At 35.7% G+C, this 14,674-nt stretch overlaps 1 protein-coding gene across 1 annotated transcript in view; it reads right to left on the bottom strand.

The window, feature by feature from the left end:
- The window catches only part of C8H11orf65 (chromosome 8 C11orf65 homolog), a 56,990-nt gene that overhangs the window by 20,676 nt on the left and 21,640 nt on the right, over nt 1-14,674 (bottom strand). Inside the window, exons 3-5 of the mRNA XM_034665702.1 lie at nt 5,371-5,424; nt 5,036-5,236; nt 3,269-3,399 (exon numbers count right to left, since the gene is read on the bottom strand). Coding sequence (XP_034521593.1) covers nt 3,269-3,399; nt 5,036-5,236; nt 5,371-5,424 — 386 coding nt within the window. The remainder of the gene's footprint in view (nt 1-3,268; nt 3,400-5,035; nt 5,237-5,370; nt 5,425-14,674) is intronic.

The raw sequence follows: 14,674 nt of genomic DNA on the forward strand, positions 1-14,674 counted from the left end.
TCATAACGAATGGTTTTGGATTTTTGTAGTACTTTTTCTGCATCTATTGAGATGGTTATATTCAACTTTCTTTGTAAGTCTGTTAGTATGGTAAATTGCATTGATTTCCAAATGTTAAGCCAACTATGTACTCCCTGGATAAACTCCATTTGTTTATGATGTTATTTACTATCCCATATATATGTTCCTCAGAGATCATGGCTGTTATTTTCTTGTAATATCTTTTTTTTAATAAGCCGCGAGTGGTTTTTATATTGCGTGATACTCTATAGATACTGTTGGGACATATTCCCTCCTATTTCTGTAAATATTGTATAGAATTTGTATTGCCTTTCTTAAATGCTAACTAGAATTCAGTGGGAAATCCATCTGGGCCTGGAGTTTTCTTTGTGGGATTTTTATAAACTCAACTTACAACTTAATAATTTAATAATTCAATTAAATTTAATTGAATTTAAAAATTCAATTTAACAGACCTATTTATGTTATTTTTATTGGTTTTTTAGTGAGTTTTGGTTTATGCCTTACAATGAATTTTTCTTTCACCAAATTTTTCAAATTTGTGGGCATTAAATGATTCATAATATATCTATGCTGTCTTAATGCCTATAGGACTGGCAGTAATATCTCGCTTTTCATTTCTCACATTTCTGAATTGCATGTGTTCTCTTTTAGAGGTTTATAAATTGTATTGCTCTTTTCAAAGAAAACAAGTTTTGATTTCATTCATTTTCTCTGATGGTTTTCTATTGGCAATGTTACTGATTTCTACTGCTATCATTTCCTTCCTTTTACTTGCTTTGGGTTTAATTTTCTCATCTTTTATTGATTCTATGTTGGAAGCTTAGATCATTGACTTCTTTCTTTTTAAATATCAGTATTTAGGGGCGCCTGGGTGGCTCAGTCATTAAGCGTCTGCCTTCAGCTCAGGGCGTGATCCCAGGGTCCTGGGATCAAGCCCCACATCAGGCTCTTCTGCTATGAGCCTGCTTCTTCCTCTCCCACTCCCCCTGCTTGTGTTCCCTCTCTCGCTGGCTGTCTCTGTCAAATAAATAAATAAATCTTAAAATAAATATCAGTATTTAATGCTATATATTTCTTTGTAAGTACTGCTTTAGCTGCATCTTCAAAATTTTATGTTGTATTTTCATTTTCATTAAATCAAAGGTATTTTCAAATTTCCCTTGGGACTTCTTCTTTGACTCATGGATTATATAGAGGTATGCTGTTTAATATCCAAATATTTGGAAGTTTTCCAGAAAATTTTCTGTTATTAATTCTATTTTTAATTACTTTTTAATTACATTGTGATCAGAGAACTTTCTTTGTATGATTTTAATTTTTTCAAATTTGTGGTTGTTTTATGACCCAGAATATAATGTATCTTGGTGGATGTTTCACATGCACTTGAAAAGAATGTGTTTTCTCTCGTTGGGTGCAGTGCTCTAAAAGTGCCAATTATGTCAAGCTGGTTGATAATTTTGCTCAAGTCTTCTCTATCAGTAAATTACTGCCCACTTGTTCTATCAATTACTAATAAAAGGGTTTTGAAATCTTTGATTATAATTTTGGTTTTGTCTGTTTCTCCTTTCAGTACTACTAATTCTATTCTCATGTATTTCAAAGCTCTATTAGTAGGTAAATAAGTATTTAGGATTGTTATGTCCTTATGTATGGCTTTCTTATCCAGTCTGTCAATCTCTGCCTTTATTTGGGGTGCTCACACTACTTACATTTAGTATTATTATTGATATGATTGATTTTAGTCTTTATCATGCTATTCACTTTCTATTTGTTCTCTCTGTTCTTTGTTTCCCTTGTTCTTTTTTCACCCTTCTTTTGGATTGATGGTTTTTTATGATGCTATTTTATTTCCATCATTACATTATTATATTTACATCTTTGTTCTTGTTGATTTTATGGTTGCTTTATGGTTTTTAATAATCACAGTCTACCTTTAAGCATATTACACCACTTTATATGTAAAATAAGGAACTTCTAGCAGTATACTTCTATTTCACCTCTCCCAACCTTTGAGGTATTGTCATCATTCATTTTACTTTTGTACTGTTTTAAGTTTATAAATGTCACAATACATTGTCAGTGTTTCTGCTTTAAATAGTAAATTAACTTAAAGAATTTTTTTGAATTTTATTCAGTAATTGCATATGTACTGATATTGTTATTTTTAGAGCAAATTATTTGTAATATCAGAAAAATAAGCAATTACATTTTATTTGAAATGAAGATTTTCAATATAAGAGAAAAGGAGTATAATTATGGAATCAAAAATTTAGGTAGAATTGGATTGGCAATATCAATATTAACTCATTCCTTTACAGGTTTAACACCTATCTTTTCAAAATTGTAATAAAAAACATGTAACTTAAAATTTATCATCTTATCTTTAAGTGTATAGTTCAACAGTTAACTACCCTTTAAAGAGATTTATATAGTAAGAATAAAAGTCCTTTATATCTACTTACATAATTACCACATTTGGAGTTCTTCATTCCTTATGTAAATCCAGATTTCTACCTAGAAGCATTTTTCTTCTCCCAGAAAAATTTCTTGCAGTGCTGGTCTACTATGATGAGAACTCAGCTTTTACTTGTCTCCAAAGTTTTCCTTTTGTCTTCCTTTTCAAAAGATATTTTTGGTCGGCCTGTTGCTACCAATTAATTTCTCATATGGGATCTATTTTCCTGTTTCTTTGCATGTCTGGTAATTAATTGCTATATAGTAGACATTGTAAATTTTATGTAATTTGAGACACTGGAGTTTTTGTATTACTTTAAATATTTGGGGGATTTGTTCTGCATATGGAGTGAAGTAAACTAGAAAACAATTTGATGTTTTGGTTTGCTTTTAACATTGGTTAGACAACGGCTTTTAGTGTAATACATACAGGTCAGTGTCTTAGGGCAGAAAGAAGGGTTGAGAAGGGTACAGATGGATCCAGAGGGCCAAATAAAAGTTATCTAATATGTAAGAGTAAATGCTTATTTTCATATCTGATATTCCAATAGCCTGTAATTTCCTTGAGGTCAAAGACAACATGTCTTTCCCCACTTATATCCTAGAGATTAACAGTATCTCACACATAGCAGGCATTTGTTAAATGTTTGCTTTCTATATATTTTTAAAAACATAACTGTAATCTTACATTTTCTTTTAAAAATAACATGTAGTTATTTTAGTAGTGATAGTATGTTTTTAAAAGAACTTAAGATAGTATATATTAAGTCTAACTATTTCATCAACTTACATTTTCCTCATCCATTCTATCTTTCTAATTTTTCTTTTCTTTTCCATATCTTGCCTTCTCTTCAGTTTAGAGAAATGGAATTCGATTTCTTTTTCTTCTCCCACCTCTACATTTTCAGCAGACACCCAAAACTATTGAGAAATGAAAAATGAATATACAAAGTGTCGAAATACTGGCTGTGAGGTTATCTGGCGACAGACAAGAATTTTCTTGTCTGAGTTCAGTAGGAATATGCCAAGGTAGAAATAGAGGAGCAAACACACCCCTTTTGAGGTATTTCTTATTATGTCATGGGTGAGTGGCAGATTGAGCTTTCAGAGGTACATGTCACAGAAAGACTAACAAAGCAACAGTATACTGAGGTACTTAAGAACTCCTTGTTGAATGGATAAATGAAGAGACATACTCCAGTACTGTTTTCACTTTTCATAAGAACAGACCTTACCTACTCTTAGTGCTGTTGACTTTTGAAGACTCTAATTCTCAAGGAGTACAGGCACCCTTCAAGAACAAAGTCTCGGGGCGCCTGGGTGGCACAGCGGTTAAGCGTCTGCCTTCGGCTCAGGGCGTGATCCCGGCGTTATGGGATCGAGGCCCCACATCAGGCTCCTCCGCTATGAGCCTGCTTCTTCCTCTCCCACTCCCTGCTTGTGTTCCCTCTCTCACTGGCTGTCTCTATCTCTGTCAAATAAATAAATAAAATCTTTAAAAAAAAGAACAAAGTCTCGTCATTATGTCCCAAGAATTTGTGGTCTCCCTGTGTGACATACTATCCTAACTGGCTGCCTGTTTTCCTACTTCAAATTCATTCCCTCTCCTTCACCACATACAGATTAAAGAACAAGGAGGAGAGTTTGTTATCCCCTGCAACACTATGTATTTGTCCCTCTTAAAGCACATATTTACTGCACTGTACTGAAATATTCTTTTTACTTGACTCTCTCCCAAATTAAAAATACTTGAGGGGAGGGATTATTTTATCTACCATTGTTTCCCTAGCATCTAGTACAATGCCCAACATATGGCAGGTTTGATGAATGAATGTATGAATTCACACCTAGATCATTTTCACTTTTCATACTTAGCATACACTTAATATACCAATTCTATAATCTGCGTACCAGAGATTGAGGACCTGAATGAAGATATGAGCACAAACAGACATCTAGAGCTATAGAACCTGACTATATTAACCTATTAAATGTAACCTTACAAACATCATTAGGTAGAGATTATCTCCACAAAAAGGACATTAAACATGGGTGTCTATGGAAAAGTTCCTAAATCATATATATGTTTTAAGAACTATGTATATTTAAAATCATTCCATTCAATTAATGAGGACATGTTAAAGTTCCAAACACCATGACAATTCAAATGATTTCCCACCAGCCTCTTCTGTTACAAGCTCTATAAGAGAAAATGTCATATTTTTCTCAAGAATTCCCACCTCTAGTCCAAGGATTAATTAATATACAGTCAACAACATTTTCAAATTTGCTTCAATATACAGATGCTAAACTCAAGTACCAGACAGTATGTAAAGATGACCCAGATCAAAGCTGACTACTAAAAGTAGAAGTAAATGCAAAGGAAAAAAAAAGATAATATTGCTGATCTTGAAGTATTATTAGTAACCCCTGAGTAATGTCACATTTTTTATCAGTTAAATTACCAAGATTTATTATTTTAAAATTAATTTTCAAGAAGACAAATGAGTTCCTAAATATATAAGATTAAAAATTATTAATACTTCTCTTTTCTTACTGTATCAGAGACAGGCCTCCAGCCATTGTTCTCTACACGACGATACCAGCCACTACGATCCTCTTCCTGAAGATCGCCACTTTTAATATGAGATGTATATTTTGCTGGAAGTTTTGTATAATCTCTAGGGCTATTAGCACACAGATCTTCAATATGTCTATGAGTGAAAATTTTATAGTATATATCAGGTGGAAATTTAACCTGTATATGGAGAAGTTCAAAAGACCATTGTAATCTAATTACAAAAAAAGGTTTACATTTACAAAAATTTACATCTTTTAAATTTCACATAAATGTGCTTTAAAACTACCAAATAAGAATTCATCCATACTCACACCACCTAATCTGAATCGTACATGAACGCCAGCAGCAGCATCTAGAAGCTCTGCCTATAAAAAAATGTATTACTCTTCAACACTGCATATATCACTTCTCTATCATGTTAAAATAGTTGCTGAATATTGATTATTTATGAAATAGGTCAAATAAGCCTCAAGTAATTATTTTTAATTTAAAAAATTTTTTAAGATTTAATTTCTTATGGGCATCCAATAAGGAAAACAGCTTTCACAATAACTGGAATTACTTTCTATGCAACATATAAGTATAAAAATCAACTGATATGTTATTCACAGAACAGAAATTTTACATAAGTCCTCAAATATATGATTTATATATTAAATATTATTTTAAAGGTAAATTCAGAGAAAAAAATTATGATTGGCTAATTTGAGTTTAACACCAGATGACCTTTCCTAACTAGCTTTTATTAAGTCAAAATTACATGTTAAAATTTTGTAAGAATTGTATATAATTGGTCCTCTAAATTTTAGTGCCTTGCACCAAATGCAAAATAGAGAAAACAATTTTGGGTCCTCAATCAGAAGACAGTTCAATCTTACCTCCTGATAATATTAATTTAGATAAGAAAATACATGTTATCCTAAATCATTCAATCTGTAAAGCCTGAAAGACCACATGAAGTTTTGCACAATTTTCTCCTGACTAAAGAGTATATATACACATACATACATATATAGGGTCATAGTTCAAATATGAAAAAATATGTTTTATAACAGGATCTAAAATTTATATTTATAAAATTTATACAGGTGACACTTGAACAACATAGGTTTGAAGTGTGCAGATCAACTTATATGTGGATTTTTTATAGTATGGTACTGTAAAAGTAATTTTTCCTCATGATTTTTTTAACATGTTACTTTAGCTTACTTTAATGTAAGAATATAGCATGTAATACACACAACATATAAAGTATGTGTTCTTCAACTACTATGTTATTAGTAAGGCTTCTGGTCAACAGTACATTATTTGTAGTTGACTTTTTGGAGAGTCACAAGTTACACATGGATTTCTGACTGCACGGGGGGGGGGGAAATCAGTGCCCCATCCCAATGTTGTTCAAGGGTATATAATTTTTAAACAAAACTCATATATATATATATATACACACACACACACATACACACACACACACACACACACAAACACACACACTTTTATTTCCACTAAAGTAGGCAAATCCTAAGAGTACAGCTTCATGGATTTTTTCTGTCCTCTTTTAGTTAGGGTGAGAGGATGATCATGTCAACCCAATCAGAAATTGAACCCTGGATTGCAGTTTTACTAATCCATATCTGGTCTGTCCACTTCTAGTTTTTCCCTATTTCTTACAGGTGGTCCTGGCAAGTCTTTATCTCCTCAACTATGAAAGCCTATGGGAAATTCAGGTGTGCTTTTGGGAAGATTGGAGCTTACTTCTTTATCTTTCTACCATCTACAAACTCAAATGAGGATGAGGGCTGGCTATCTGAGGCAGTTCCCTTCCTTTAAGCATGACTTTGTCTACTAAACTCAGGGGAAAATTTATTTAGTGGAATAATGTTTAAAGTGGACTTAGATTAGTTGTAAACACTCACTGCAAACTCTAGGGAAACAAACAAACAAAAAAAAGTAAAAAAGAGGTATAATTGATATGCTGAGAGAAAAGAAAATGTAATCATATAAAATGCTCAATTAAAACCAGAGAAGGCAGAAAAAGAATGTAATATGAAAAAAAGAAACAAAAAACAAGGGCAAGAAATAGAAAACATTAACAAGTATGTTAGATATCAATCACTATATTAAATATCAATGGTCTAAATATACAAGGTAAAAGGCAGAGACTATAAACACAGATTAAAAAATAAGATCCAACTGTAATTTGTCTATAAAAAAATTTTAAATATAAAGACACAGATAGGTTAAAAGTAAAGTAATGGAGAAAGATATAACCTATTAACTAACACTAATTAAATGAAAACTGAGCAGCTATATTAATTTCAGAAAAAGCTGAATTCAGAGCAACGAAAATTATTAGGGATAAAGAGCAGGATTACATGATGATAAAGTGGCCAATTCTCTAATGAAGATATAACAATCCCTAAAGTATATATGCCTAACAACAGAGTATCAAAATATGTAAGGCAAAACCTGAAAGCACTACAAGAACTAGGGAAATCCACTATTATAGTTGGAGAATTCAACACCTCTCCTTCAGTAACTGACATATTCAACAGACAGAAAAATCATTAAATCCATATGAAACTGAACAACACTTGTAATCACATGGACCTCACTGACATTTCTAGAATATTTCATCCAACAATAGCAAATATACACTCTTCTCAAGCTCATATGGAACATTTACCAACACAGAACATGTTATGGACCATAAAACACACCTTAACAACTGTAAAATAATAGAAATCATACAAAGCATGCTCTCAGACCCCAAAAGAATTAAATTAGAAATCAGTAGCAGAAGGATAGTTGAAAAGCCCAGAACTTGGAAATTCAACAATACACTTCTTAGTAACAAACAGATCAAAAAACAAGTCTCAAGAGAATTTAAAAATATTCTGACCTAAGGGAAAATGAAAATACAGCTTATCAAAATCCATGAAATGCATGGACAACAGTGCTTAGAGGAAAATTTTTTTTTAAAGATTTTATTTATTTATGTGACAGAGAGCCAGCGAGAGAGGGAACACAGCAGAGGAGTGCGAGAGGAAGAAGCAGGCTCCCAGCCGAGGAGCCCAATGTGGGACTCGATCCCGGAACACCAGGATCATGCCCTGAGCCGAAGGCAGATGCTTAACAACTGCACTACCCAGGAGCCCCTAGAGGAAAATTTATAGCACTGAATAAATATATTTGAAAACAAGAAAGACCTGAAATCAATAATCTACACTTCCATCATAAGAAGCTAGGAAAATAAATTAAATCAAAAGTAAGCAGAAGAGCCCTGGGAGCGAGGACTGGGAGCACAGCAGTGGGGCGTACAACCCAGGACACTGCAGGGTTTTTAGCAGCACCAACAGAAACAGAATTAGAGTGGCCAGGAGAGCTCAGTGGAGAGCAGACTGCGATCTCTCTGTTCTGAGACAGAGACTTGGATATGGCCATTGCTGCTCTGACTCTCAGAAGAGTCACAGAAAGCCATTAGGGAAACAAAAGCCGCCAGAGAACAAAAGCACGGAAAAACTGGTTCGCACTGTGCCCATCCCCTCCCCCCACAGGAGACAGGGGAACTCTACCCAAACAGGGTTGCCTGAGTGCAGCAGGCCCCTCCCCCAGAAGGCAGGCTGAAAAAACAAGAAGCCCACATCCCTAAGGTCCCAATAAAACAAGTGCACATTGCTTGGGTCCTGGTCAATATTTTGGCTCTGTACATCCCCGCAACCACACCTCATCAGAATGACAAGGAGGGGGAACCCCCAATAAAGGAAAGAAACAGAGACTGTGGCCTTTGCCACAGAACTAATGGATATGGATATAACCAAATTGTCAGAAATGGAGTTCAGAGTAACAATGCTCAAGATGATGTGTAGGCTTGAAAAAAATATTAACGAAAATATTAATGAGAATATAGAATCTCTAAGGGTGGAAATGAGAGTGAATCTGGTAGAAATTAAAAATACTATGAATCAAATGCAGTCTGAACTGGATGCTCTGAAAGCCAGGGTAAACGAGGCAGAAGAACGAATTAATGAGTTGGAAGATGAGATGATAGAAAAGAAAAAAGAGGGAACATGGCTTAAAAAACTCCAATTTCAAGAAATTAGAATATGGGAGATTACTGACTCAATGAAACATTTCAATGTCAGAATCATCGGCATCCCTGAGGGGGTGGAGAAAGAGAGAGGTCTAGAAGAGATATCTGAACAAATTGTAGCTGAGAACTTCCCTAATCTGGTGAAGGAAACAAGCATTCATGTCCAAGAGGCAGAGGGGACCCCTCCCAAGATCAATGAGAACAGACCAACACCACGTCACATCATAGTACAATTCGCAAATCTTAGATCCAAGGATACAATCTTGAAAGTGGCCAAGGGGAAGAGAATCGTCACCTACAAAGGGAGAAACATCAGAATAACGTCAAACCTGTCTACAGAGACCTAGCAAGCCAGAAAAAGCTGGCAAGACATATTCAGAGCACCAAGTGAGAAGAACATGCAGCCACAGATTCTTTATCCAGCAAGGCTGTCATTCAGAATGGATGGTGAGACAAGGACCTTCAAGGACTGGCAGAAACTGAAAGAATATGTGACCACCAAGCCAGCCCTATAGGAAATATTAAGGGGGGTTCTATAAAAGTAAAAAGACCCCAAGAGTGATACAGAACAGAAATTTACAACCTATAGAAACAAAGACTTCACAGGCAACATGACATCATTAAAGTCATATCTCTCAATAATCACTTTCAATGTGAATGGCCTAAATGCTCCCATAAAACGCCACAGGGTTGCAGATTGGATAAAAAGACATGACCCATCCATATGCTGTCTACAAGAGACTCATTCTGAACCTAAAGATACATCCAGACTGAAAGTGAAGGGATGGAGAACCATTTTTCATGCCAACACACCTCAAAAGAAAGCTGGGGTAGCAATTCTCATATCAGACAGATTAGATTTTAAGCTAAAGACTGTAGTTAGAGATACAGAAGGACACTATATTATTCTTAAAGGATGTATCCAACAAGTGGATATGACAATTATAAATATCTATGCCCCCAACAGGGGACCAGCTAGATACACAAGCCAACTCTTAACCAGAATAAAGAGACATATAGATAATGATACGTTAATAGTAGGGGACCTCAACACTCCACTCTCAGCAACAGACAGATCACCTAAGCAGAAAATCAACAAAGAAACAAGAGCTCTGAATGACATACTGGACCAGATGGACCTCATAGATATATATATATAGAACACTACACCGTTGATCAACACGATACGCATTCTTTTCGAATGCACATGGAACTTTCTCCAGAATAGACCATATACTGGGTCACAAAACAGGTCTCAACCGATACCAAAAGACTGAGATTATTCCCTGCATATTCTCAGACCACGATGCTTTGAAATTGGAACTCAATCACAAGGAAAAATTTGGAAGAAACTCAAACACTTGGAACCTAAGAACCATCCTGCTTAAGAATGATTGGGTAAACTAGGGAATTAAAGAAGAACTTAAACAATTTATGGAAACCAATGAGAATGAAAGCACATCGGTCTAAAACCTATGGGACGCTGCAAAGGCGGTCCTAACGGGAAAATACATAGCCATCCAAGCCTCACTCAAAGGAAGAGAACAATCTAAAATGCAGTCTTTATATTCTCACCTTAAGAAGCTGGAGCTGGAACAGAAGAACAGAACTAACCCATGCATGAGAAGGCAGTTGATCAAGACTAGAGCAGAGATCAATGAATTAGAAACAAGAAGCACAGTAGAGATCAACAAAACCAGAAGCTGGTTCTCTGCAAGAATAAAAAAGATCGATAAGCCAATGGCCAGACTTATTCAAAAAAACAGAGAAAAGATCCAAATTAATAAAATTATGAATGAAAGGGGAGAGATCGTGACCAACACCAAGGAAATAGAAACAATCATTAGAAACTATTATCAACAACTACAGGCCAATAAATTAAACAGCTTGGAAGAAATGGATGGCTTCCTGGAAACCTACAAATTACCAAGACTGAAACAGGAAGAAATTGATTACCTAAACAGACTGATTAATCATGAAGAGGTTGAAGCAGTGATCAAAAACCTTCCCCCCAAAAAAGAGTCCAGGGCCTGACAGATTCCCTGGGGAATTCTACCAAACATTCAAAGAAGAAATAATACCTATTCTCCTGAAGCTGTTCCAAAAATAGAAACCAGAAGGAAAACTACCAAACTCGTTCTATGAGGCCAGTATTACCTTGATCCCCAAACCAGGCAAAGACCCCATCAAAAAGGAGAATTACAAACCTATATCCCTGATGAATATGGTTGCCAAAATTCTCAACAAGATCCTAGCTAATAGGATCCAACAGTACATTAAAAGGATTATCCATCATGAACAAGTAGGATTCATCCCTGGAATGCAAGGGTGGTTCAACATTCGTAAATCGATCAGTGTGATAGATCACATTAATAAGAGAAGAGACAAGAACCATACGATCTTTTCAATTGATGCAGAAAAAGCCTTTGGCAAAATACAGCATCCTTTCCTGATTAAAACCCTTCAGAGTGTAGGGATGGAGGGTACATTCCTCAATTTCATAAAAACCATCTACGAAAAGCCTACAGTGAATATCATTCTCAATGGGGAAAAACTGAGACTTTCCCTTAAGATCAGGAACACGACAAGGATGCCCACTCTTACCATTATTGTTCAACATAGTACTAGAAGTCCTAGCAACATCAATCAGACAACAAAAAAGAAAAAAAGGTATTCAAATTGGCAAAGAAGTCAAACTCTCTCTTCGCAGATGACATGATACTTTATATGGAAAACCCAAAAGACTCCACCCCCAAATTACTACAACTCATACAACAATTCAGTAATGTGGCAGGATATAAAATCAATGCTCAGAAATCAGTTGTATTTCTATACACGAACAATAAGACTGAAGAAAGAGAAATCAGGGAATCGATTCCATTTACAAAAGCACCAAAAATCATAAGATATCTCAGAATAAATTTAACCAGAGAGGCAAAGGATCTATATGCTAGAAACTACAGAACGCTGATGAAAGACATTGAAGAAGACACAAAAGGATGGAAAAACATTCCATGCTCATGGACCAGAAGAATAAACATAGTTACAATGTGTATGCTACCCAGAGCAATCTACACTTTCAACGCCATCCTGATCAAAATACCAATGACATTTTTCAAAGAGCAGGAACAAACAATCCTAAAATTTGTGTGGAACCAGAAAAGACCCCAAATCGCCCAAGGAAATGTTGAAAAAGATAAACAAAGCTGGGGGCATCACGTTGCCTGATTTCAAGCTATAAGACAAAGCTGTGATCACCAAGACAGCATGGTACTGGCACAAAAACAGACACATAGACCAATGGAACAGAAAAGAGACTCCAGAAATGGACCTTCAGCTCTATGGGCAACTAATCTTTGACAAAGCAAGAAAAAACATCCAGTGGAAAAAAGACAGACTCTTCAATAAATGGTGCTGGGAAAGTTGGACAGCTATATGCAAAAGAATGAAACTTGACCACTCTTTCACACCATACAAAAAGGTAAACTCCAAATGGATAAAAGACCTCGATGTGAGACAGGAATCCATCAAAAGTATAGAGGAGAACATAGGCTGTGTAACCTCTTTGACATCGGCCACAGCAACTTCTTTCATGACATGTCTCCAAAGGCAAGGGAAATGAAAGAAAAAAATGAACATTTGGGACTTCATCAAGACAAAAAGTTTCTGCACAACAAAGGAAGCAGTCATCAAAACAAAGAGGCAACCCACAGAATGGGAGACGATATTGGCAAATGAAACTACAGATAAAAGGCTGGTACCCAAGATCTATAAAGAACTTCTCAAACTCAATACACGAGAAACAAATAATCAAATCAAAAAATGAGCAGAAGATATGAACAGACACTTTCCCAATGAAGACATACAAATGGCTAACAGACACTGAAAAAAATGTTCAAAATCATTAGCCATCAGGGAAATTCAAATCAAAACCACACTAAGATACCACCTTATGCCAGTTAGAATGGCAAAAATTGACAAGGCAAGAAACAACAAATGTTGGAGAGGATGTGGAGAAAGGGGAACCTCTTACACTGTTGGTGGGAATGCAAGTTGGTACAGCCACTGTGGAAAACTGTGTGGAGGTCCCTTAAAAAGTTAAAAATAGAGCTACCCTATGACCCAGCAATTGCAATACTGGGTATTTACTCCAAAGATACAGACGTAGTGAAGAGAAGGGCCATATGCACCCCAATGTTCATAGCAGCACTGTCCACAATAGCTAAACTCTGGAAGGAGCAGAGATGCCCTTCAACAGGTGAATGGATGAAGAAGATGTGGTCCATATATACAATGGAATATTACTCAGCCATCAGAAAGATCGATTACCCAACATTTGCAGCAACACGGACGGGACTAGAGGAGATTATGCTAAGTGAAATAAGTCAAGCAGAGAAAGACAATTATCATATGGTTTCACTCATTTATGGAACATAAGAAATAGCAGGAAGATTGGTAGGAGAAGGAAGGGAAGAATGAAGGGGGGTAAACAGAAGGGGGAATGAACCACAAGAGACTATGGACTCTGAAACAAACTGAGGGTTTCAGAGGGGAGGGGGGTGGGGGATTGGGATAGGTTGGTGATGGGTATTAAGGAGGGCACATATTGCATGGAGCACTGGGTGTTATACGCAATTAATGAATCATGGAACACTACATCCAAAACGAAGGATGTACTGTATGGTGACTAACATAAAATAAAAAAATTTTTAAAAAGTAAGCAGAAGAAAAGAAAGAATAAAAATTAAAACAGAAATCAATGAAACTGAAACAGGAAATCGATAGAGAAAATCAAAGAAATTAAAAGCTAGTTCTTTGAAAAGATCAATAAAATCAGTAAGCTTCTGACTAGGAAAACTAAGAAGAAAAAAGAGAGAAAGGGAAGACATAAATGACTAATATTGGAAAAGAGGGGCTATCATTACTGATTCCATGGACACTAAAAGGATAATTAACAAATATTAAGAAAAACTCTATGCCTATAAATTTGATAGCCTATATGAAATGGTTCAAATCCCTGAAAGACAAAACTCAACAAAATTCACACAGATATAGAAAATCTGAACAGACTTATTAAAGAAATTAAATCAATAATTAACCTTCCAAAAAAGAAAGCACCAAGCTTCGATAGGCTCAGTGGTGGACACTACCAAACATTTAAGGAAAAAAGTATCAATTCTCTGCAATCTATTCCAGAAAACAGAAGCAAAGGAAACACTTCCTTACACATTCTATGAGGCCAGCATTATGTGAATACCAAAACCAGACAGAGACACTACAAGAAAGTAAAATTACAGATCATTATCTCTCATGAACATAGATGCAAAAATCCCTAACAAAATATTAGCAAGTTAAATTCAACAATGTATAAAAGGGGGGAGCCGCCGTGTCAGGGCGCCGGGAAGCGGTAGCCGCCTGCACGGGGGAGCGGACAGACCGCGGACCCGCAATCTTGAGACAGCAGACTGAGAACGGGAGCTCCGGGAGCGCACGCGGGACGGCTGGCGGTTGGCGGGCCACCT

The sequence above is a fragment of the Ailuropoda melanoleuca genome, chromosome 8 (genome assembly GCF_002007445.2).
Source record: "Ailuropoda melanoleuca isolate Jingjing chromosome 8, ASM200744v2, whole genome shotgun sequence".
In the NCBI taxonomy this organism is placed as follows: domain Eukaryota; kingdom Metazoa; phylum Chordata; class Mammalia; order Carnivora; family Ursidae; genus Ailuropoda; species Ailuropoda melanoleuca.